The 24,740-nt window shown below is 43.9% G+C and overlaps 1 protein-coding gene across 2 annotated transcripts; it reads left to right on the top strand.

Moving 5' to 3' along the window:
- The first annotated feature begins 1,892 nt into the window (after window positions 1–1,892).
- itgb1a (integrin, beta 1a) lies at window positions 1,893–24,497 on the top strand. 2 transcript variants are annotated; one of them, XM_040166898.2, is made up of 17 exons: window positions 1,893–2,214; window positions 13,760–13,826; window positions 14,131–14,216; window positions 15,299–15,518; window positions 15,625–15,795; window positions 16,510–16,748; window positions 17,083–17,238; window positions 17,336–17,431; window positions 17,931–18,020; window positions 18,460–18,600; window positions 19,300–19,502; window positions 19,595–19,833; window positions 19,928–20,150; window positions 20,770–21,005; window positions 21,188–21,354; window positions 22,696–22,773; window positions 23,251–24,497. In XM_040166898.2, exons 2-16 carry the CDS (start codon window positions 13,760–13,762, stop codon window positions 22,771–22,773), a joined length of 2,412 nt encoding a protein of 803 aa, XP_040022832.2. In that variant the 5' UTR covers window positions 1,893–2,214; the 3' UTR covers window positions 23,251–24,497. The 2 variants fall into 2 exon arrangements, with proteins under 2 accessions (XP_040022832.2, XP_040022833.2); XM_040166899.2 differs by lacking the exon at window positions 22,696–22,773.
- Window positions 24,498–24,740: the final 243 nt, after the last annotated feature.

Raw genomic sequence — 24,740 nt, 5'->3', positions numbered from 1 at the left:
TTGAGGGATGTGTCCCTGTTTCCATGCAGTAACCAGTTCTGACCACACGGGGGCTCTGGAGCCATCGGCACTGCATGAAAATCAACACAACAAACCAGGGACCCTTAGTTATTGCATAATGTACAGTTTATAAATTATTAGAACAAATGGAAAAACTAATGATGTTAAATACGTTATATCAGTGAAACCTCCCCATGAGTTATGCTGTATAACAATTAATTGCAAAGAGCATTCAATATCTTAAATAAATTACCCCAAAAAATCAACGGGGAAGAGAAAGTATTACATTTTGAGTTTCTGTCCAGTTAACGCAGATTGAACCTTCCAGCTATCTCGCAGAGGGCAGGGGGAGAAAGAAAAAAAAGCTGCATTCCCTTGTGAACACTCCCTAGAGACTAAACAGGATTCCAGGATCTTCCGGACAAGATAGTTTGTTTTCTTTCCCCAGCATCTCCAGTGCTGGGACCGAAAAAACTTTCCCCTTAAACAAATACACAACAGGCTTGGTTGATTATTTTCAACAAAGCTAAGTCAAAATAAGCATTGCTTCTATTGTATCTAATGCTTTGGAATAGGGGGGGTTCTTGTTAATATATAATTACTTAGAAATGTTGTTTATGTCTGATAACATCTTAAGTAAAGCATATGCAGGCACTTTCTTCCTTTCTTTAACTTTATTACACTATTCATAACCAGAAAAGCGTGATTAATGAGGAGAATAAACTAGGGAATTACAACGTTTTACAAAGTTTGTATTCCATGGTAGCCAGTTATATCAAAGAAACTCGAGCCACAAGGACTGAAACCACTTAAAATTCTGTAGTAACTTACTACAGAATTTTAAGTAATTCCAGTAATCGTATTACTAATAAGCACTGTTATTATAACACTTTACTATCTGCAAAGGCTGTTATCTTCTCCCAAATTGATTACAGGGATAACTTTAATTATATGACTAACAAAGCAGTTGGAGAATCAGCCCGTTTACAGTCAGCGACTCAGGGTAAGACTGAATTTTTGTCATATTTTTGTGGTATTTGCTGATGGCGCATCGAATAAACTCGAAGTGCTTATATAACACAACGTATATAAAGCATTTTTGTTTTATTGTTAGCAAGATGTCAGAAATAAACACGGTGTACACTCTTGCAGTAAGATTTATAATTGTATAAAGGAGCCATCGGGTGTCATCAGGTGTCATAAAGGTGTCATCAGCATCGTCTTCATCATTGATGATGAAGACGATGCTGATGACAGAGATCCAGATTGATGTGTCATTGAATAGACATGTTGCCACCATCTGTATAAATAGGCAATTACGGGAGTGGGGCTGTCCTCTAGCAGTGACGTAGACAGGAGAGCCAGAATAGAGTTGCATCAAGTCAGCACCATTGAGTAAAATTAAACCAGGAAAGGCTTATTATGTTCCTTCAGAATAAAATAACTTGATATGTTATACGCTGGAAAAATCTTTATACAGTGTGTGTGTGTGTGTGTGTGTGTGTGTGTGTGTGTGTGTGTGTGTGTGTGTGTGTGTTCGTACGTGCTTTCTCTGGATGATTCCTTTTGCTCCTTTGGTTTTTATTTTTTATTTCAGCGGTAAATACTATAGAGTAAATAGAGTATTTTTTCACCATGATCACCACCATGACAATTTCGTCGTATGTCCAACACACATGGCAAATCAATGTTTCTGATTCTAATTATCAAAACAATTTGAATGGTTAATATGAGAACAGTAGCTATATTAACACACATTATTTATATCTACAGTCATTACGCTACATTTGTAGTTAAATTATGCATAATGTATCTACCAAAATTATAAATCTTTTTTTCTCATGTTTGTACCAGTTTTATTCTGACGGTCAGGACCGGAACAGGTTGGTGTCACACCACGCGCTGCCGCTCAGGAGACGCGGTGCTCTCCTCTCTGCCCTGATTTAGACCGAGGAGAAGAGGTCCGCACGGGCACTGTTAGGATCTAGTTTCCTTCCCCCGGCGTCCAAACTGCTCCTGCATTTGGTTCTAATAGAAACCGGAAACCTATTTTTCTGTGCGGAGGGAAGCCGAGGGGGGAATGAGTAGCAGGGGCCAGCTACCGTGACTCTTTCGGAGGAGAAAGTGCCCCCCCGGTGCCAACAACCCAGAGAGTGTCCGTGCTGCAGCGGATCATCATTTGGAGCTGGAGGACAATAACAGCAAAGTGCCGAGGTAAAGGATGTGTTGTTTGTACGTCAAATTAAACACAACTGTTATGTGTGATACTTTTGTAACGTTAGCTCTGTCACCTGTAACATCTTAATGTTCCTGTATGAGTTGGTGGTTGAATGGATCACTGTTAAAGGGCGCTAGATCAAATTCTGTATTCTGTGTGCAATATGTTATTGTAGCTTTGCAATTCTGAAAATAAACTGCTGTGCTGCTGTGGATGTTGTGAGCGACAGGCTGCATGTTCACACTAAATATGAAAGGGCTGCAGGTTCAACAAGTCATCTCACATAAGGGGGGGACTTTAAGTTCCCAGACAGATTGAATCACATCCTGAACCCTTCTGGAGAAAACCGGAAGCACAGCTGTTAGGGTGGACATGAGGGTGAGGACTGGAAGACATCAGAAAATACACTATCTTCGGGACAGAACATGCGGGGCCCGATGCTTGTTATTAACATGAAGGACAGGAGCCCCCCTTCATTGTCCCCCCTTCATTTCATCAGAGGCAGTAGACGAGGAGGAAGAGGAGGAGGACGCGTTTAGAGCAGTCGAGGCATCGGTTTAATCAGTGAAATGGAGGCAGGAAGGATGGGAGGCAAGGAGAGGATGTCAGAAGGAGATATGGAAGGCCAAGGGGAGGGTAGGGAGGGAGTGGGGTGAGGACGGCTAATTGAGGAGGAGTGGGTGGGGGGGTGTAGTTGAAAGACAGAGGCGGTGGCTACCAGCTGAATGGATGTGACCCCCACCCGTTCCCCCGAGGGAGCAGCTACCGGCTCCCACCTGATTTATGAAGTCACTTTGTGCACACAGAGGCCCTTCCTTCTGGACATGTGACGTTTCTCACACGTGTGTGTGTGTTGCCAGTGTGCATGTGAGTGACGTACACCCCGTGTACAGAGTCGTCCCCTCGAGACGCAGGTGATGAATATGCACTTTGTGTTTGTGTCGCGTTGCGGTGGCCCTGTGGGGACAGAAGTGATGAACTGTTCAATTGTGCTCTGCCACAGAAGGAGGGGGGGTTATGCTCAGAAAACGCAAAGTGGCACAAATAATGGTCTGCTACAGCCATTTACCTCCAGCACGTGCACGCTCACTGGCCCCCACTGAGGATCCCAGAAGAGCCGTTCTGTCTGATTTGTGAGGCTGATCACATGAACCACAGCACACAAGCCTGTGCATTGCTTCATTCTGGGGTGTGTTTTTTTTTCCCTAAACCATATGGTCACTTGTTTTAAAACTGAATTGAAGACACTTGTGTATTTTCTGTGGAACATGATAACTTCTTTTAGCTGCTTCTGTTCTCTTTTATGCTTCTGAACAGAATCTTTGCCACAGGTTGATCCATTTTTGGAGATAGATTGCGGGGTGTGTTGTACTGTTGGTTTTTGGTTTCTGACCTCCAGAGCTGCCTTTTAGTGTCTCCATCCGCTCTTCCCCTCCACATCGGGTTCAGTGGTGTGTGTGCGGGGGGTGGTCTGCGTTCTAAAAACAGCCTGTGAGACTCCGGTGAGGAATGGCATGGTTAAAATTGACCCGCCTGCCAACAGGCGCAGAGCAAAGGGGGCTAAACACGGCGTGTTGGTAGTAAACAGTCGCAGACTCTTTTGCGGGCCCAAACGTCAGTCGTTGTGTTTTCACTGTGTGGAGCTTTAACTGAGGGGGTCAGGGAGTCGGAAAAAGCGACTTTTTATGTGCCTTTCATTCACAGAAACGACGTAGCTGAGGGATACAAAAGAGTTTTTTGTTTAGAAATGTGTCTACTTACTAACATGAGTGCTGGCTTGTTTTCACCCTTCCAACAACATGGCTGTATAGTCAGAGAAAAGGTAATTATACTGGGATGGAAAACTGGCTTGTTGAATACACTCCTTAATGGTTTTTGGTGCATTTCTGCCTTTTATTAGATGGAAGACAGTAGAGACGTGTGACTAGAAATTAAAAGCAGAGGGGACCCACTCTTAAACCCCACACCCATTTTCCTAATTACAAAATGTTCTTACAATCAGTCACATAACTGAGTTCACATATCAGAACTTTGTCTTCTTTTGGTAAATGACGGACATTTGGTAAACATAGTCAGGGTTTTTATGCTCAAAATAAGGAATTAGAGTACTTTGGTTTCACTGCTGAAACTCACATTTTAATGGCACCATCAAACATTCCTGCTGCAACAGTTAATATTTTCTTTCCAAATAGTACCGGACATCACCTGTTAATGATGGCAACCTTTTACAGCATGAGCAGTTGATATGTTTACCATGTATTTATTAGCAGGATACAACTTTTCATGTACAACTCATTTACCAATTATTTTTCAGCTAAGAAAACCCATTTAGTTGTTTTTCTTGATATGTTAAGATACAAGATTGATATTGAGCAAAAATCAACAATCCCCATCCCTAGCATATTAAAATGATATAATTTTTGAATGTTTAATACAGGAGTTTCCTTATATAAGTTGATACATATGACTGCATTGTTGTCCACAGACAGAAACACATCACAGCACTGTGGCTTCCTCAAAGCCGCCCGTTGGACTTTGATAATATTTCTGTTTTAAATCTGATATGTAGCTCTATAATAAGAGCGCATCGTTCTGACTGAACCAGAGATAACACGCCAGCGGTTCCAGCTCAGAGTCTTTGTTTGAAGGTTCTCTCCTGAGAACGTGGTGTTCAGCCAGCGGCCCCTTCCAGAATCAGACGGACAGTCCTCTGCTGCACACTATTGTTTTGTTGCTCCGCAGCTTTCACTCTGCGGGAAGCGGAGGCCCGGCAGTTCAAGTGTCAAAGTCTGGGGCCTAATAAAAGACATCTGAGGGCTATTAAGGTGCCAGTTTTTGTGCGTAATATAGGGCCTCAGCGGGGAGACTCCAGAGGTCTCCGCACCCGGCCCCGCTGCGGGGTTCAAACCCAGGATAAGAAAAACTCTGACATATCTGTCTCCGTAGAGGAAAAAGCTTTTTTTTGTCTTTATGACTTCTCAGCTTCTGTTGGACCGCTTCTGTGCTGCTACTTGCTCACAGTTCCCACAGACACAGAGGTGGATCGCCGTGAAATAATCCCTTCATTAACTTTGGATCATGGCCTCCTCATTTCGAATACTTTGCCAGCAAAACTAGCGTGACATGAAAGGGACATGTGCATGTACGACCTGGTGTCATCCTGCACCAGCCGTAGAGACCATGAGCCCTGGAGAGGAGCTATCGCTCCTAGTCCCCCCCCCCCCCGGCCCTTCCTACCCCACCCACCGCTGTTGAAGAATCACCTCGCTGCTGTAAATATTTACCCTGCTCCCGCGGACCACTGCTGAGTATCTAAATGACTTCTCTGAGTTTTTGCGCCAATGTACAAACATAGGATCAACATCTGTGACAGCTGTTTATTACTTTTACAGAGAGGGCCCTTTTGGCGGTGTTGCTCGCATTGCGTGTGGAACACTTTCCAGTCTTGTTTAGCTTTCCACAGAGCTTAGATCACAGCGGTGGCTTAGCAGACACGCCGGATCCACAAACACAATGCTGCCGTTTTGGCACAGGATTTTCGTAACTGTTTGTAACGATCCAGCCTGCCCCCCATCTCTCTCTCTCCCCTATCCTCCCAATTTAAAGCAAAAATATGTCATCTTTATGGCTTCAACAGGGAGATGTGGCTGTCTGCCAGGCACCACGGTACAGGCTTCCTGTGCGATCCCAGCCCAGCTTCCTGTGTTTCAGCAAAGGAAGGGCCGACTCAGCAGAGATGGGGGCGTTTGGGGAGGCTTACTGTACAACTCCCACAGCCGGAGCTCTTTTGGTTTGCATTATCAGAGCCTGGCAACCCCCCTCCGAGAGCACCCCCTGAAACGAGGGCTCATAGACAAGAATAGTCCAACAGATGGTTTTCAACAAAAATATTGAATCTGGCAAAAGCTTCTCCGCCATCATCTCACGACACAAGCTCACATTTATGTATCCATTTATGTTCTTGGTTCCACCGCCTCTCCCATGGGTCGGGGCAGAATAGTTTTTGTGATTCGGTTGATTCAAAGCACCACCTTTTGGGAGTGTCGCAGAGGCAGGGCGGGCTGAGTCCGAAATAACTTGTTAACGCTGCACAGCTATTTTCAACACGGTGATGGGGCCGCGAATTTGTGGACCACACCCCTCTCCTACAAAGGTCACGGTTCTGGCCTCAAATGTTTCTACTCGACTGCGGTGGGAGGACGTGCTGTAATGACATGAGAACCCCCCCCCCCCCCCCCCCGATTCTGTACATATGTGTTTTTTATATGTGTTTTCTGACTGGAATAGTCAGAATGTCCTTTCAAGGCAGTATATCCACCCCTCTCCCCGCCATCCAGAGGTGTATCTTTAGCCTCCTACATACAAGGGGAATGTTGGCAGGCTTGGAGCCAATGTGTGTGGCTCCTTGTTTTGTGTGAGCAGAATCTCAAAGCGCAGCAACACGCTGTCTGTTGAGCTCCTTGTGAGGCTGCAGCCACTATTGTTCTGCAGAACTACTACAGAGTGGAGGATCACAGGGCCCCTGCAGAACCATTTTGGAAACTGCTTTCAAATATTTGATTGAGAATAAAAACAGCCAGACAACTTGTAATACCTTGTCACTCGGCTACAGCATTGTTTGAGATAATAATTGAGCGATCGCTCACTACACTGACGTTCCACCAAATTAAGAATTAAACTGCAGCTTTTCAAAATCAGATCACAAAAGACATTAAACACCCTCCAGGGATTTGCCGCCGTAGGCTACAAAGTGCTTTGTGTAATTGTGCCGTGGAGGGGATGTGTCCCCGCTCGCCTTTTGGTTGATGCACTGATCCACCTTTTATCGAACGGCTTGCTCTGCTTTTCTCCACCGTGGTACTTCTGCACCACGGTTCCTTTATACGCAAACTTGTCGTAGACATTACTGAAGTTATTTTTTTTGCCTTTGACTCTTTCTACTTGCTTCTGTTACACCATGTTCTAACATACATACGACATAGAATATCCACACCGTCCCATAAGCGCTGATATTGTGGTTAGCTATTTTTACAAACTTTTGTAACCCTCATCGAGCTTATACTCGAAATGACTTGAAGCTTCCGCTTCAACACACGTCTATGTTTCTTTTTGTCGAAACATAAAGGAGTGGCTGATTGAATAAGACGTTATGTAAACTTCCCCCTCCAGCTGTTCAACATTGTGGTTTTAATATTAGCTATCAACCTTCTATTTTTGAATAGCTGGATTGTTGGAAACTATGATGATGGGTTTTCTCATTTCTGTGCCTTGGTCCCAGGTCACCTGGAGTACTTCTCTCCAGCTTTTTCTAATGCGGAAAAAGCACACTTGGATATATCATGTCCGCCCATATCAATGTCCTTGAGGCAAAGAAGAGCCCAAATACCTCAACATGAGCCTCATTAGTATTATTTAGCACACGGAGGCCCCTTTTGGCAAAGAGGCGTTGGTGAGTGGGAACACTTTAAAGGATCAGACACTCTGTCATGGTCTCGGAGGGCAGCCTGATTCATTGATTTTGTCCGCTATGAGAGGTTTCCTCCGGATGGAGGTGGGGTTTGAAGGGGAGGGGGGTTGGTCAGAGACACAGACGGACACTGTTTGGTATTCTCATTCAGCTTTGTCGTGTGGCTTGTACGTCTCAGAGCTTCAGACTCCTTCCATGCTCTGCGCTGGTTTTGAATGGTACGTGAAGTTGGCAGAGGGGAGGGGGGCACTTGTGTGGTGTGGTGGGTTGAAGGAGAGAGGCCGATACAGGGAGAAAAGGAAGGAAACGAGGCAGAGAAAGAGAGAGGATAGGATGCCGACTGAGGAGTAAATCAATTCAACTTGCAATTGTTTAATGAAATAATAACTAGATCAAGATCCTTGAAGATGATTTAGCTACACAGATGTCTTTGTTTGGACAGATGTGTTCGGCCAGAACAGGCGGACTGACACTCCAAATGAAGGAGGGCCAAAGTTGAGGCGAGACAGGTCTGCGGGTTCCTCTCCTTTGGACTTGAAGCAAACCCTCTCCCCCTCCGAGCGGCGCACCGCCCTTTCCTGTTTTTCCTTCTTTTCCATTCCTTCTTTTCACAGCCGTAGAAGAACAGTTGCTCTCCTACAAAGAGCGCTGTCCCTTTGGGGCGCCAGCTCCTTTACTGTCGCAGTCGGCGTGCCAAGCTTCCTGACTCCGCCGCCCATGATTCATGGCGGTGCCTGCAACTTTTAAGCACTCGCAAATAAAGCTTAATTTAAAGGAATTTCAATCACTTTGTATAGCCACGGCTTTGTTAGGGTCAAATATACGGCGGCTCTGAAGTGCAAAACACAACGGCAAATAGGAAAGCACAACGCGAATAGGAAAGCACAACGAAATTAACTTCTTATGGAAAGGGTAGGGCCTTATAACAGAGTACGGACCCTTCTGATTGGACAGACAGACGGACTGACTGTCTTCTAACAGGAAATGATACAGGGCTCTCAAGTTTCACGCCTGAGCGAGACAGTCACACATTTTGGTCTCTTGTCACGCACTCCCGCCACATATCCAACTCCTCACGCCAAAGAATCGGACTCCGGTCCCCGAGCCGTGTCGGCCGTAGCGTCCGCACACCTAAATATAATTGAACAACAAAACACCGGTAAAACAATGGTGAAACACTAGTAGGACACTTTTAAGACACTCGTAAAACATCGCCATCTCTCCGTGACTTCCTGCTGCGCTCACTCCCCCCCCTCATCACAGGCTCTCAGTCCCGCCACTGATTTATTAATTGCCATAATATCTAGAAAGCGCCATTTCTCAGCTTTCAGAAGCCGATTGTGCAAATAGTTAAGGAGTCACGGTAATTTTAATCCTCCATGTCACTTTCCGTCGCCGGCGAAAGGCTTCGGATTAAGAGGGTTAAAAGACAGACAGTCCTTCTGTCCAACCAGAAGGGTCCGTCCTCTGCTATCTGCTATAAGGCCCTACCCTTTCCGTAAGAAGTTAATGTTGTTGTGTTTCCTATTTAACGTTGTGTTTTCCTGTTTGCTGTTGTGCTGTCCTATTTGCCGTTGTGTTTTGCACTTCTGAGCCACCGTACAAATAAGCTGGTTTCTTCGCACCCTTCTTGAGGGAACTGGGGAAAGGTGCCGGGTTGTGTACCAAACCAGCATCCCTTCCTCGGGTCTCACAGCTCACCTTTCCCCAGGGGGACAGTAGCGCCGCTGCAGTCCCTTAGGAATGCACAAGAAGCTCGGGCCCCCTTTTTTAGTTGTGCACCGTGGTGTCTGCGATGCATCACCGTCTCCTGCCAACTGATAGGGTTGTAAAACACTGGGATGCCGTTAGTCACAGCTCAGGTGTGGGGGACATCCGGACAGGCGTTGAGGAGTAAAAATGTGGCCGTGTGAGCCTGTGAGATGCATAAACTGAGAGAATAACGAAACTGTGTGGAATTTACTTCCATGCTACTACCCCAGTGACAAATGCTTCTGAGCACCAGGCAATTCTAATTCCAATTCCAATTCTTACTAATAGTCACTATCCTCCCCTTCTGAATATAAGCCATTCGCATCTGTGCCACTGCCAAAGTATTCAAGTTGTTGATGCAGGGGGACTCCTCAGAGCTGTGCACTTCGTCAAAGCTCATTAATTAAACTTGATGCATGGCGTCACTCAATGTTACAAGATAATGTTTTCTTGGCGTTATCTTGCTTGTTCAAACTGGAACTTTCCGGAGCTTCAGTTTAAGGCTGCTCCCAGGGAGTGCTACTCAATAGATTCTCAACTAAGCAAGTAGGGCAGGGGTATTCAACTAAAATGTGAAGAGTGTGACGGAGGCGCATAGAGAGGGAGCGCTGGGAACCGCAAGGTTGGCAGTTTGAAACCTGGCTGTGTCCCAGGGTAAAACGTAAAAAGAACATGGGTTAAAAATGCAACATAAGTCATAATGTGGCTACTTAGTGTGATTAAAGAGGGTTAAGTTGTATCAGCATTCCGTCCATTGTGGATCAAATGCTCTACTTTCGCTGTCCTCCTTCTCTTTTGGAGGGCGCAATTTGTTCCTCATATGTCTCACCCGTCCCTTTCTCTCGCTTTCTCCGTCTCACTCGTCTTTTTCTCAAATTTCGCCTTCTTTCTTTTTCTTCCCACCGTTTTTTTTATTTGTAATTTGGCGCTACCTCTCTCGTCTGTCTGCAGTATTGAGACAATATCGTCCTGCCTGCAATGCAAAGACTTGATTGGTCGAGTAGTATCTCGTAGGATGGTAAAACTTTTTTACTTCCGGTTTTACTTCCGTGCTGAATCTGCTTGTTTAAGTTTTTTAGCGCAAACTATCCTGGATCTCCACACTATATTCAAATAATGTGGTTTCATGTAAAGGCTCAAGTCTCGAGTTACATTAAGGTCACAAAGAATACATTCAAAGCTCAGAAACAGAAGTGGCTTTGTAATGCTGGACCGAGGCACACCCCATTGCTTTGACCTAAATGCTAATGTCAGCATGTTAATCTGTGCACCACGGCGACGGCGAAATGCTCACAACAAAACTGTCAACCTTCTGGTTGTCCTACAGGAAAAGGCTGTCCAAAGTCAAAGTGGGGATCTATCCTCTGGAAACCAGGAATACAGAAAGTTCAAAGAAATCAAAACTGTAGTATGGTTGGCAAATAGATACCAATGTATGATGTCTTTTTCTATCTTTATTCTGCTTTTTTTTGCTTCTCAAACACAAAAGTTAACCTAAACCACATTGAAATTTACAATGTCTGACATCTGAGCTTGACTGTCCTCTTTTCACTGAACATTCTCTCTTTCGGCTGCTAAGCTTCACAAGGTCGAGACAACACGGTTACGTTTTTTTGGATATTATTCGCATTTGAATAAGTCCTGAGCTGAAGTCAAAACACTGGCAGGAGAGAAAAGAAAATATCTGAGTGTGGTTTTGTTATAAGAGGAATGTTAACGTCAGTTCCTTCATTTCATCCTTAACTTTCACTGAAATCAGTTCCCATACATCACAAACGGCTGCACATGGATCGATTGGCTTCAGTATGGTGTAGTCTTGGAGGCAGAAAAAAGGTTAAATGTGGTATTTATCTCACATGGAAACACAAAATTACTCACACACACACACACACACACACACAGCAAGCCGGTTGATCTAATCTGGGGGGCTGTAGACAGGCCGTCTGCCCCTCTGTGTCTATATAAACGGACACACACACACACACACACACACACTCAGGAATGCATCACTCAACACCGCTCACACTGAACGTCAGAGCTTCCTCGACCACAGTCTAAGAGAATGCAGTCTTTTAATATAGCCTCTATGCACAGCCAGCAACAAAAAAGAAAAAAGTAAGGTTGCTGTATTGCTCTAATCTGAACCTCTTGCTTCACTATCCAGTGTGGTAGATGTAAGTAACTGAGAGGATTGTTTGTGATCTTTGGTCGAGCGGGATGTCGGTTGTACATTCTACATGTTAATTCAATTTGGACCATGCTGATCCCTTGCCGGTGCCTCTCCACACAACACCCTGCCATTGATTGTGTTTCTCTCTGCAGGAGGCTTTCCAGCTGTCGCCTAATAGAGCGGCCAATAAGAGGTGGCGAGAATCCCCAAAGCCTGTCGGTGGCTAAACTAAATCTTATTTAATCTTATAATAATGGTGAACTGGGGACTTTGTCTAGAGTTTCCCTTTCACGAATGAAGTACACAACAGGGTTTATCCCTTTCAGATGCATTCTCAATAGACTCAATAGACGTAACGCAGGAACAAGGGACCCTCCGTAGAGGCCTTTTCTGTCCCGAGGCTGATACAGTTTACAAAAGAAAAATAAATCTTCTACAATTAAAATGTGAGTGTAAACCTTTGGAATGCAGAAACAAATTGGTCAAAGCTGCACTATAATGTACTTTATATAGAATGGAAACATAGAATTAGATTGAGTAGATTGGTCCTATCACCACCGAAATGGGACTTTAAGTCGATATCCTGGCCTAATATCTGAGATCGGTATCGGTGCATTACCAGCGGCCTTGCCATGCTGTAACTGGTTCCGGTTCGGGTCGTATATACAGCCGGGTTTCTTGCCATTCCTTTTTTGCTTTAAATGTGTCTGATAATGTGTTGACCCTTCCTTTTCGCCCTCAGATGTTTGTTTACCTCAATTTCCCGTTAGCCGCGTGATAGAAAGGTCCATGAGACAATGACCTACCCTGATTCGGTCAGACCTTCAGCGTAAGGTCTGTTTAATGTCCGATCTAAGTTATTTGGACATGTGCAGTCTCGATTACGGCTCCTCTGGGCCACGCAAAGATAAGCCTTGGGTTTTAGTGCATGTGTGAAAGAGGTTTCACATTGCAGACTGTAAATATTACCTCAGCTCTGTGCTCAGGACTATTGATATCTGAAAAGGCTGTAACCTCAAACTTGAGGAAGTCTCCTCTGGCAGTCTTTCTGCATGCCAGCAGTCGGTCGATTGGCCTTTAGGACAACGAAATGATTTACTGACATTCATGGTCCCCAGAGGATGAATCCTAAGAACTTTTGTGAATTCCGTACCTTTGCTCTAGCGCCACCATAGACGGCGTACTGACTTATAATCCGTTGGTTGGTCAGCCATTTTGGTCCAAAGAGATATATGGTAAATGGACTGTACTTGTATAGCGCTTTTCTAGTCTTCCGACCACTCAAAGCACTTTAACACTTCATGTCGTCATTTAACCATTCACATCCATTCATTCACTAATGACAGGAGCTACCATACACAGCGCCACCTGTCCATCATATATCTTCCCAAATATTTGATGGATTGATACATACATTAATTTAGCTGCAGTTGTGATTTGTGGTAATGATAATTAGAAAATAGCATTAGCATGCTAATACTAAGATGGTGAACATGATATTATAGCTGCTAAACATGCGCACGTTGGCATTGTCATTGAATGCATTTGGCTCTAAGCACTGCCATTGTTAAGAGCTGCTAGCGTGGCTGTGGGCTGCTCACAAATCAGCTGATTTTGTGCAGAGAAAAGGTTCTTCATCTCACTTATCCTCACTGAGTCATACGTTTTCATTAGAGGAGGACAAGATGCATCGATATGGCTGACCAAAGCGCCCCGCTCCCAGAAAAAGAATCAATATACACCACCAGAAAGGGGGCGACTCAAGGGAACTGATTCGATTTACAGTGAAAGGGGTTGTTAGGAAAAGGAGGCAGCAGTCCAGGGGCGAGTATGTAACCCTGTCTGTACGCACACTGTGGCCGACATGTTTGTATGTGAAAGTGGACTGAATTTAATTAGCCGCCTGTTACCCTTCCACCGACCGAGAACATCCGCGCCCCCACTTCCCAATGCTTCATTATCCGCGATGACCATTTACACGTCCGTCATCTCCCGCTGCTCTGGATCCTCTTTGTCCAGGAAATTACGAGTTGGCCTGGAAGCACAGCAGCCGAGATTCTCACAAATAACAAATTGTTTATCAAAACAACGGCAGCTCTTTGACGAGACCACGACACGTTTGAAGACTCCTTTTCCTCGTGTGTGTTTGCAGATGGACCTGAAGCTGCTCTTGATTGCCACATTGCTCGGAGCTCTTAGTTGCGGTGATGCTCAGAAAGGTAAGATCGGCTTCCATCCTGCACTGATGATACCACTCTGCTGCTGCCAGCGTGGTTGGTAAATGTACAGTTCACAGTGATGACTACCTCTCCTTTAACCCAATGATGTCCCTGACAAGCGATCATCATTGAGGAGTGTGATGGAAAAGACGAAATGTCTCCAATTACCGCAACCACACAGTTTTCCAGACCAACTGATGTGTAAGCTAGGAAGGGGGCTTAGCAGGCTGCTTACTCTGCAGGGCCTGTGCTATGACCCCGCTCCCTCTGACTCTGCCACCTCCTCTCTTTGTTTTCCATGCAGAGGGGAACGAGTGCATCAACGCCAATGCAAAGTATTGCGGGGAGTGCATCCAGGCGGGGGCCAAATGTGGCTGGTGTAAAGATCCGGTACGTGAATCGAAGCTGTCAGCTATAGTGCCTGCTGAGAAATGATGTTACAATGCTGTTACAATGCCATTAGGCACTTAGGGCCTGATGTCAGGCTGCAGCGGACGATCGCTTGGGATCATTTGGTAAAGTCATTGATTATTGCTATATCAGCCTATGTTATATAAGAAAATACTGCAGCCATCACCGTTTCTTTGAGCCAGACATGATTCTTACTCAGTTCATGGTTTTGTCTGATTTACAGCCTGGAAGCTATTTATTTTTCAACTAGCCAAAAAGTTGAAAATGTTCAGCTAACTGAAAATGCACCGGCTAGTATGTCATTTTCAAACATTTTAAATTTCCATGGAAATTATTCGATGTTCCTTTGATTAATGATTAACTAAATTGAATATCTCTGGATTTTTGGGACAGGTGGTCAATCAAAACCAGCAACATATAGATATCAAATTCACGTACAAGGGAGATTTATCAGAAATTTCCTCATATTTATAATGGCCAGCAGGTTGGATTTTGTGAGTTTAGCAGATTACATGTAACTGAAACTTTGTCTGCAAGTCAAGAGAAGAGAGCGGTGGCCACCATGAAAACCTGAAAACACAAATCTAGAGCCAGTGTTTGGTTTTTCCATTCTGGGCTACTTTAGAAATATGGCAGCTGGCTCCGTTAACATGACCTGCTCTGTATCTAGATATAAACTTCTCATGCCAACAGAGGTAATAAAAACATTCTTGTTTTTTATTTTTATTTTCAGGTGATTATACCCAGATATATTAGATTCCATTCCTGCCAATAGATCCCTCAAATGCTGCACAGTGGTCCTTAATAAAAAATAAAACAAAAAGTTGGACATCAAAAATGAGGATTATTATATATAAGTATTTCGCTCAATGGATAGTTAAACTGATAAACTGATGCCACAGTTGATATCCTTTCAGAACTAGACCAATGTGAGCCCATAGATCTGCAGTCATTGATGGATACAAGATTTTTGGAAACAACCAGAGCTTTCATGGACTGCATAGTACATTTCCTGATTAAATGGATGTTCCCCTGAACTCTCCCTGTGCTTCTGCTCCCAGAACTTCCTGAAACAGGGCGAGACTGTGTCGACCCGCTGTGACGAGATGCATTCTCTGATAAAAAGGGGCTGTGATGATGAGATGATTGAGAACCCACACGGTAAACAGAAGATCCTGAAGAACAAAAAGGTGACCCATCGCAAAAAGGGAGCAGAGAAGCTGAAGCCAGAGGAGATCACTCAGATCCAGCCCCAAAAACTCAGCCTCACCCTCCGATCTGGTGAGGATACGTTTCAATGAAGCATCTTTTTCTGAAGCTATTCTTGTCTTCCTTTTTTGGATTCAAACGTTTTTCAGGGTTTTTTAATAACAGTAACTTTATGTAGGTGAGCCCCAGTCTTTCAACTTGACGTTCAAGCGGGCAGAAGATTATCCCATCGACCTTTACTACTTGATGGACCTGTCCTACTCCATGAAAGACGATCTGGAAAATGTCAAGAACCTGGGAACCAGTTTAATGTTGGAGATGTCAAAGATCACTTCTGACTTCAGGATTGGTGAGGATTTATTTAATTGGTCTGCTTTTTGGTGTTGAAAAATAATAACCGTTAATTGTTGCCCAAAACAAAATCAACTATTCTAATAAAACATGATCTTGGAGTCAAGAAATTCACAAAAAACGAATGTTAGAATTTTTACCATATTTTTTTATTATAAAACCGAATTAGACGTCTTCTTCCATAAAATTCTATTTACCAATTTTTACCAATATCGTTGTAAAATCGATCAGCGACCCTCACTAACTTTTGAGGTTGTGTGACTGTGGTGCCACGGCCTTTTGCAGCCCCGTTACGCACTATATTTCACAGTCAATAGCTGATACTTCAAGATGAATTGTGCATATTGCAAACAAGAACTTCTAACAGCACATTCGGCATTCTTGTAATTGTAAAATGTAAATGTCGGCAAAATAACGAAGGGCTTTGTCTGAGTGGATCCACAGTATTTTAAGGCGATTGGAAGTAGATTTACGGTGTTGTGTTTTCAGGTGGGGGTATTAATGCCACCCAAGGTTGAATGGCCTTTAAGTGACCTGCACAAACAAACCAAAGAAAGTAAACACAGCTCATAGACGTCCTCTGAACTCATTACCTTTTAAACCAGGTCACCCAAATTGGTCTCAAACCAAGCATCCCGTTGAGCCTTTAGCTGAGTCACTTGTCGACACGTGTTGTTCCACAGGACTTTCTAAATCCAACTGTCTTTCTCAGGTTTCGGTTCCTTTGTGGAGAAGACAGTCATGCCGTACATCAGCACCACCCCTGCCAAGCTGCTGAACCCGTGCACAGGTGACCAGAACTGCACCAGCCCGTTCAGCTACAAGAACGTCCTGAAGTTGACCAGCGACGGCAAGAAGTTCAACAACCTGGTGGGCCAGCAGCACATCTCCGGCAACCTGGACTCCCCCGAGGGGGGGTTTGATGCCATCATGCAGGTGGCTGTGTGTGGGGTAAGCAAAAGAAGAAGAAAAAACATAATAGCCGTTTTTCCTTAACCCTTGGTAATAGCGTTGGAAATAATCATTCTCATTCTCAATTCAAAGGTGATTTTCCCACAATTACTACATTCGCTCAGAGGGATACAACGCCAATAAATGCGCTCACATGGCGACGTGTGAAAAGCTTTTTAATGAGCCCTCTGAATTTACAAGGAGATTTTTTGGATGCAGTGATAATCAGAAGTTTGTGTTCCATATTATGACCCGCTCATTTTCTCTTTACAAAGGGGATTTATCGCTGTTGCCGAAACCTCTTAGTTTGAGTGTTTACTTTCTCATCTCTCAGGATCACATTGGTTGGAGGAATGTAACCCGTCTGCTCGTGTTCTCCACCGACGCCGGCTTCCACTTCGCCGGCGACGGCAAGCTGGGCGGCATCGTTCTGCCCAATGACGGGAAATGTCACCTGGAGAACAACGCGTACACCATGAGTCACTACTACGTAAGACGTTCTGTTTGGAGTGGTCTGTCCTACTCGCACCTACACGACCGCTTGTTAGAGTGTAAATCTCACTTTTCTCTTCCATCTTGTTTTTAAGGACTATCCTTCTATCGCTCACCTGGTTCAGAAGCTGAGCGACAACAACATACAGACTATTTTTGCAGTGACGGAGGAGTTCCAGCCGGTTTACCAAGTGAGTTCTTCTTTCTGGCTGTGCCTTTCGCTACATGGTAATCTTGTTCACTTTGTGTGCCGTTTCCTTTTGGAGCATACTGGTCCTCATTCCTTCTGTGTCCTATGTGGATAGAAGAGAAAAAATGTCCACCCGGGTTGATATCTCTGCTGCGAGTTATGGTAGCCTCCCCATAAAAGCGCTACTTATTTCCATGCGCATGCTTTTGCCTCTCTAGCCAGCTCACCCTGGTTCCATCTGAGTTTGATTAAAGTTCTTTCATTATGTGGCCAGAGTTCTTCAAAGCCGTCACAATTCCATCATTTCAGGGTTGAAATCGATGTTGTATAAATGTAAATCTGGAATTAACTGGTCAAACCAGTACATTTCTGGTCTAACCAATTCTGGATGTAAATAGATGCAGTCACGTATTGCAGCCTGAATCTGCAAAAGGCTTTTTGATTTATTGTTTTTTATTGAGGATTAACAGTACCTTAATGATATTTGAAACTTTCCTCAGGAGCTGAAAAATCTGATACCCAAGTCTGCTGTGGGCACTCTGTCAGCCAACTCAAGCAACGTAATCAACCTTATTATAGACGCTTACAATGTAAGTACACTTACACTTAGTAGGAGGTGCTTATCCTTAGTCAGAGTATTACCTAGAATGGACAGCAGTCCGAAGTCCCCCAGTTTGGAGAACCAGGATGGAGGCGACACAAAGTAGCAGCATATCATATTCAAGACACACAGAAGAATCATCATCAGTTCATGTGTGCGCTATATTGTATCTAGTATTTCACGCCTGTACTTTGCTACACCTATGCTCTCGACGCCGCCAGACACCGCTGACAAAAACCATGCTGTTTTATCATAAGTAATACACTGACTATGGACATGTGCCTCACACAACCCCCCTTCAATATATCCAAACTATCTCCGTAGTATTTTCCTAATGCATTCCCATTTAGTGTCAGCTCATCCTTCATGTCACTGTCAAAACAAAGCTCCAAGATAACATTCCAGCATTGGTGTTCATCTTTTGGCAGTCTCTCTCGTCCGAGGTTATTCTGGAGAACAGCAAGCTTCCAGAGGGAGTGACCATAGCGTACACGTCCCGCTGTAAGAACGGGGTGGTTAGCGAGGGCGAAAGTGGAAGGAGGTGCTCCAACATCTCCATCGGAGATGAGGTAAGTGCTGCTTTCTGTTGCATTTCACTGCGACAGCTTTCAGGATATTAAGAGTGAAAATGTCACGGTGAATTTAGAAAATACCCTAAGCAGACACTTATACTGGCCAAATACAATTTGTAACCCTAAAAGTTAACTTGAAACATATATATCTTGTTTAAGTCTCTGTTTTGAGAAGCAGCAGAGCACACAGCTCCAAATCTTATAAGACATAAAAACAGGCAGTGTTTTGTTTCTATTTATTCATTTTGCCATTATATTGGCTATGCAAGTATTGTTAAAAAACAATAAATATAATAAAAGTTGTAAATGTTCCATATTCCCTAATAATGCAACTGTCTTTGCTGTTTTCCGTAGCACTCAACGTTAACTGAGAAGCACATTTATTCACGTGAAGCTAAGCAAGAAACACACGATATCATGATACGCTTATATTTTGAAATGAAGTTCAGCCTTTAGCCTGCTATCCTTTCATCAAATCTAATCTAATCAGACAGCTATTTCTGGCAGGCCTAAATTATGAGATCCGATAGTTCAAAAACAAACAAAAGATTTACAAAAGAGCTGCTTTCTGTACTTGAGGTTTGTTTGTTGTTGTTTTCTTCGTTAGATTTTTGTTTTATAGATTTTCACAGACGGGTGCCAATCTCAGCCTTCAGCTGTCTGAGTCTGAGTTTCCTTCTCCTGCTTCCTTTCTAGGTCATGTTTAGCATCAGTGTGACGTCTAAGGGCTGTCCGAAACTAGGCAAGCCCGAGCACATCAAGATAAAGCCCCTAGGTTTTACAGAGGAGGTGGAGATCATCCTCAACTTCATCTGTGAGTGTGAGTGCAACAAGGATGGCGTCAAGAACAGCCCACTGTGCCACTTTGGTAACGGGACCTACGAGTGTGGAGCCTGCAAGTAAGCCTGTGAAAATTTGCATTGCCTTTATGGCACCACCTGTGTCCCACTAAACATAAAACTGCGTCTTACACGCCTGTCCCTCGCTTCAGGTGCAATGAAGGCCGTGTGGGCCGACAGTGTGAATGCAGCAGCAACGACGTGGCCACGGAGGACATGGACAGGACCTGCCGCAAGGACAATGGCACGGACATCTGCAGCAACAATGGGGACTGTGTGTGCGGCACGTGCGAGTGCAAGAAGAGAGACAACCCCGAGGAGAGGTACAGCGGCCAGCACTGCGAGTGTGACAACTTCAACTGTGACCGCTCTGGGAACAAGCTGTGCGGAGGTGTGTATTCACTCGGACATGTTTACAGGGAGGAAAGGGGCTTGTTAAAGCTGATGTACTCTTTTCGGTTTTCCCCCTCTTTTTTCCCCCTCAGGGCACGGACACTGTGAGTGCAGAGTGTGTGTCTGTGACCCCATGTGGACCGGAAACGCTTGTGATTGTTCTCTAGACAATAGCACGTGCTTGGCGAGCAACAAGCAGATCTGTAACGGCAGAGGAGAGTGCGAATGCGGCACTTGCAAGTGCACCGACCCCAAATTCCAGGGTCCCACCTGTGAGACATGTCCTACCTGTCCAGGAGTCTGCACCGAACACAAGTGAGTCCCAGAAGATGTCCCTCATCTATTACTTCATGCTACACTCTAGCTAGTCTACAACAGTGGAATGGTTACAGCGGCCCACTACTCGTGGCGTTTTAGTGCATTGGGAACATTTTTAAATGATCCTTCAAAATATTCAGACGGATTAGGATTCTAAGGTTCAATTCACATAAAAATATATATAAGACATATTTTCTTTCTTGCTTCAAACCGTAAGTAGCCATAGAGATAGTTTTGGTGTTAATGCTCCAATGAGGGAACTTTAAACCCCTGTATCGGCTGATTGCAACGATTCTGCCAAAACAGAATTACACACATAATGTACTATGTACTGTAAATCTGTATATAGTAGCAGTCAAAGGTTTAGACACACCTTCTCTTTCAATTCAATAAGAAGTTGTGTTCAAGCCTTTGACGGAGACTTTATATACTGTATGCAGATTCAGAGTGACTTACATTTCCTGAGGTTATCATTGTCTCTGCGTCTCTGCTGAGAAATCACGGTAAAAAGTTGCTCCTTTTTAAATCTCGATCTTAAACAAGCTTCAAATTTGCGCAAGCCTTAAACGGCCAACCTCAGTGCTCATTAGTAACGACAACATCCCACTCCCACCAGAGAGTGCGTCCAGTGCCGGGCGTTTGGCACGGGCGAGAAGAAGGACACGTGTGAGCGGGACTGCAGCTACTTCAACCTGATCAAGGTGAAGGACAGAGACAAGCTGCCCCAGCCCAACGACGCCTCCTACCCCGTGATGCACTGCAAGGAGAGGGACGCCAACGACTGCTGGTTCTACTACACCTACGCCGTCAACAATAACACGGAGAAGGAGGTCCATGTGGTGGACATGCTGGGTAAGCAGAGGACCAGGTTTAACAGGTGTAGAAAGCTTCCGTTGCAGAGGAAGCTAAGCTAAGCCTGTTGGGTTGCAGAAACAGGGAGATTTGTTTGTTCACTTTGAGCCGTGTGAGGGCGTGCTGTTCCCATGGTCTTGTTGGTTCGAACCACCCAAACACTGCTGCGCCCGCTGTTTCAGACTGCCCCGCCGGCCCTGACATCATCCCCATTGTGGCGGGCGTGGTCGCCGGCATCGTCCTGATTGGCTTAGCCCTGCTGCTCATCTGGAAGCTACTGATGATCATCCACGACAGACGAGAGTTTGCCAAGTTTGAGAAGGAGAAGATGAACGCCAAATGGGACACAGTAAGTGTTTGGATCAATGTCTCATCTCTCAACGTCTACATTTTGGCAGTTCGACAACCTTAAATGTGGGAAACAGGTGTTGTTTGGCTGCTCTGCCTGGGTTTCTAGCAGCAGATGAGATTTGCAGACTCGGTGATATCATAACAAAATGTCTAGCTCCCCTTCTCTTCAGTCTCACAGCTGTGGAAATAGACTGAATGTGTTGCTTTTGAATGTCGCTCAAGAAAAAAGAAAAATGTCAGGAACTGAGAGGACTTTTTTGGGAATGTTATGCACTCTGAGCATAGCTGGATTGAATGTTATGCACTCTGAGCATAGCTGGATTTTTTCCGGGGAGTGGCTATGTCTCCTCCCCCTGCCCTGTTTCCTCTGAACTGTAGTATCATCAGCCAACATCAATGACAGAAGAGTGGAGTTCTGCACAACTTCATCTGCAGTGAAAGGCTGCCACCTAGTGGTGGGATTGTGTCACAACTGCCTTTTTGGGTTTGAGGATGCAGATGTTCCTGATGTGCACGTCAGGTGTCGCTTATTACCATGGCCGTCTTTGGGCTACACGTTGAGAAATGAGAGACTGTTGGTGAAACTGCGTAACCTCGGTGTCCTGACAAGACAATGAGGCACTGACTGGATTAGCAGTCATATGTAGACAGGTCTGGATCACATTCATCTACTTGTGATTATTTAATAGTTTGTATCTGTTACCAAGCTACTATTCTTTTGTCTTAGCGTTTTAATTTTCTCTAAATAATCGAGTGCCTACGTCAGTGACACAATATTGAATTCCATATGACTACTTAAAGCACAATATCACCATCGTAGAAAACATTACCTTTGTCTGAGTTTTTCCCTTTTTTATTTATTTATTAGCTTATGATTTAGTATATGTCCATATCTGAGAAGGCGGTGTGTCAGTGATGATCTGCTGCGACAGCAAGCATGGGAAAGAGTACTGAGGTTCAGGATCAATCTCAACCAATGGCAACTTCAGACCTCCATTGGACCATTGTTTGTTTTATTGTGTAAGCCTTTATTAGAGAGGTATTAGGAGGTTAGGGCAGTAAGAGGGAGAAATGTCATATCAGAAAGGTGCCCAGGTGAACTCAACATTCATCCCAGGAATGGAAGCGAAATGATGGGCTTTATCTGTCATTGTTTCAATGACGGCTTCCTATAAAAGGGGTCTTTAATTATAAAGTGTACACCGGATTTATCACCAACATTCCCTCTTTTCATAATTGTCACCGGACTCTTCTCTTCTTTCATACAGCCATTTTGTGTTCCTTTTTTTCCTGTGTTTTCCCTGTTGAACTTTATTCTGACCTAATTCTTCACCTGTAGCAAGAAAACCCAATATACAAGAGTCCTGTCAATCAGTTCCAGAACCCACAATATGGACGTAAAGCTGATGCCCATTAAGTTTGTATTTCCTCTCCTTTCCACGTCACGTTCCTGCATGGGCTGTCTACGTGTGTCTTGATTTCACTCGGTCGATACCTTTTCTTTTCGTTTCTTTTCAGAACACAAATAGGTGGTAATAAGAGAAATGTTGCCTCAAAAGTTGTAAAACATACGTGCATGAGTGTGCTCGGACAATCGATACAGCTAAAAGATCACAAAACTTTAGTGTGAGGTTATTAAGAGTATAAATGATGTTTTAAATACGATGAAAAACTGGTACCTCCCCATATTTTGTAATCCATCACAAAAGCATGGCTGTGTGCTAAGGGTGATCCAAATGATTAACTTGTACAGTAACTGAAGGATGTTCGGTTTGTTTGCTGCATTGGTTTTTCTGTGTGATTTGATAAATGCGTCAGAAAACCTCTAACAAAAACATGGCATTTTTAGTCCTGAGTAATAACGTGATTTCTTACTTTTGTTTCTCCTCTCCAGGGTGAAAATCCCATCTACAAAAGTGCTGTCACAACGGTGGTCAATCCCAAATACGAAGGAAAATGATGACATCATAATTTTTAATGAACTCTACTATCAAGTTTGGAGGGGGGGGGGGGCTGTGGTCGAATTTATGTAATGTCCTCTTATGCTTCACCAGTATAACACACCATGCGGCCACTGCATCATGCGTTTTTACTAACACTAACAATTTATATGCATTTGTTCTATTCGGGATGTACAGTATGAGTATATATTTTAATTTGCTTATTTGGAAAAAGAAAAATAACATGAAGGTGTCTTTTTCCTGCTGGAAGACTGTTATGGGCACAGGATTTATATTTTAGTTTTGAGCAACACCATGTGGACACTATGTATATAGGATGTATGTGCAAGAACCTCTCAGCTTCTCTGTGTGCTCGTCCCTCTCTGTGCACTGACATCCTGTGGTCAGACGGGATTTAGCTTTAATGTGTAGCTGTCAGCCATAGTAGCACATAAGGCCAGTCAGTGTGAGAGAGTCTGTGTGTGTGTGTGTGTGTGTGTGTGTGTGTGTGTGTGTGTGTGTGTGTGTGCGTGTGTGTGTGACTGAAAACATAACAACTGCAAAAGGAAGTATTGAATAATGTCACATTATAACTTGGACTGGACGATTACGTTGAATCAGAGGATACTATACAGCGGTTGTAAATGTAGTTTTGATCTGCAGCTTGGAGACACATTTTATTGCACTCTTATTATGAACTGTTATCTATTCTAAGAGTAAATACATAGGATGAAGATTAATATCAATTATCATCATTCAAATTATTGATGTACTATCACAAAGGAACTGTATAATACTTGTTAAAATTCAGAAAGTGTGAGCAATTGTATATTAATGACACAAAGAACTGATGAATATTGTCGGGCTTGTTAACTGCAGTAACCCTCTCAGGTCCTTTCCTGTATGATCGTCAAGTACGCCAAAAACATGTTTTACGTTAACTTGTTCCGTGAACTGTAGAACTTGTTCGTGTGAGTCAAATTTGTCAGTGACATTTTTTATGTTTCTTTGAGATTGTAAGACTCAGACAGGAGTATTGGTTCGGACGTCACGTGAATCACCTCGCTTTCACCTACCAAGCGCTTTCGAAGTACAACACACAAGCCGTTACACCATTTCTTTCAAAGTGCCTTTTGTTTTAATACTTTGTTCTCTCCCAATACGGTTTGAGTTATTTATTAAATAAAATACAAAAACTGTCTGTCGTTCTCCCTGTCTATCACTATAAGATAACACATGTTCTATGATAAATCTCAGATGCAAATCTGGAGTAAGATTAATAAGAGTAAATAATGGACAAACTAATTTTTATTAATAGTTTATATTAGTAGTTCGAATAATATTGGAACGTGTGACATAATGATGAAGTCAATAATCAATAGACATTTTACTGATACTGCAACACTGGCAGAAACATGTCGGATACCAATTTGGTCTAATTTCT

The sequence above is a fragment of the Gasterosteus aculeatus genome, chromosome 21 (assembly GCF_964276395.1).
Source record: "Gasterosteus aculeatus chromosome 21, fGasAcu3.hap1.1, whole genome shotgun sequence".
Lineage (NCBI taxonomy): Eukaryota > Metazoa > Chordata > Actinopteri > Perciformes > Gasterosteidae > Gasterosteus > Gasterosteus aculeatus.
This window is presented reverse-complemented; position numbering and strand designations above follow the sequence as displayed.

Coding starts and splice junctions, on each gene's coding strand:
- itgb1a (XM_040166898.2), top strand. CDS start 13,760: ATGGACCTGAAGCTGCTCTTGATTGCCACATTGCTCGGAGCTCTTAGT. Junction 18,021..18,459: donor TTATTATAGACGCTTACAAT/GTAAGTACACTT, acceptor ATCTTTTGGCAG/TCTCTCTCGTCCGAGGTTAT. Junction 19,834..19,927: donor TGGGAACAAGCTGTGCGGAG/GTGTGTATTCAC, acceptor TTTCCCCCTCAG/GGCACGGACACTGTGAGTGC.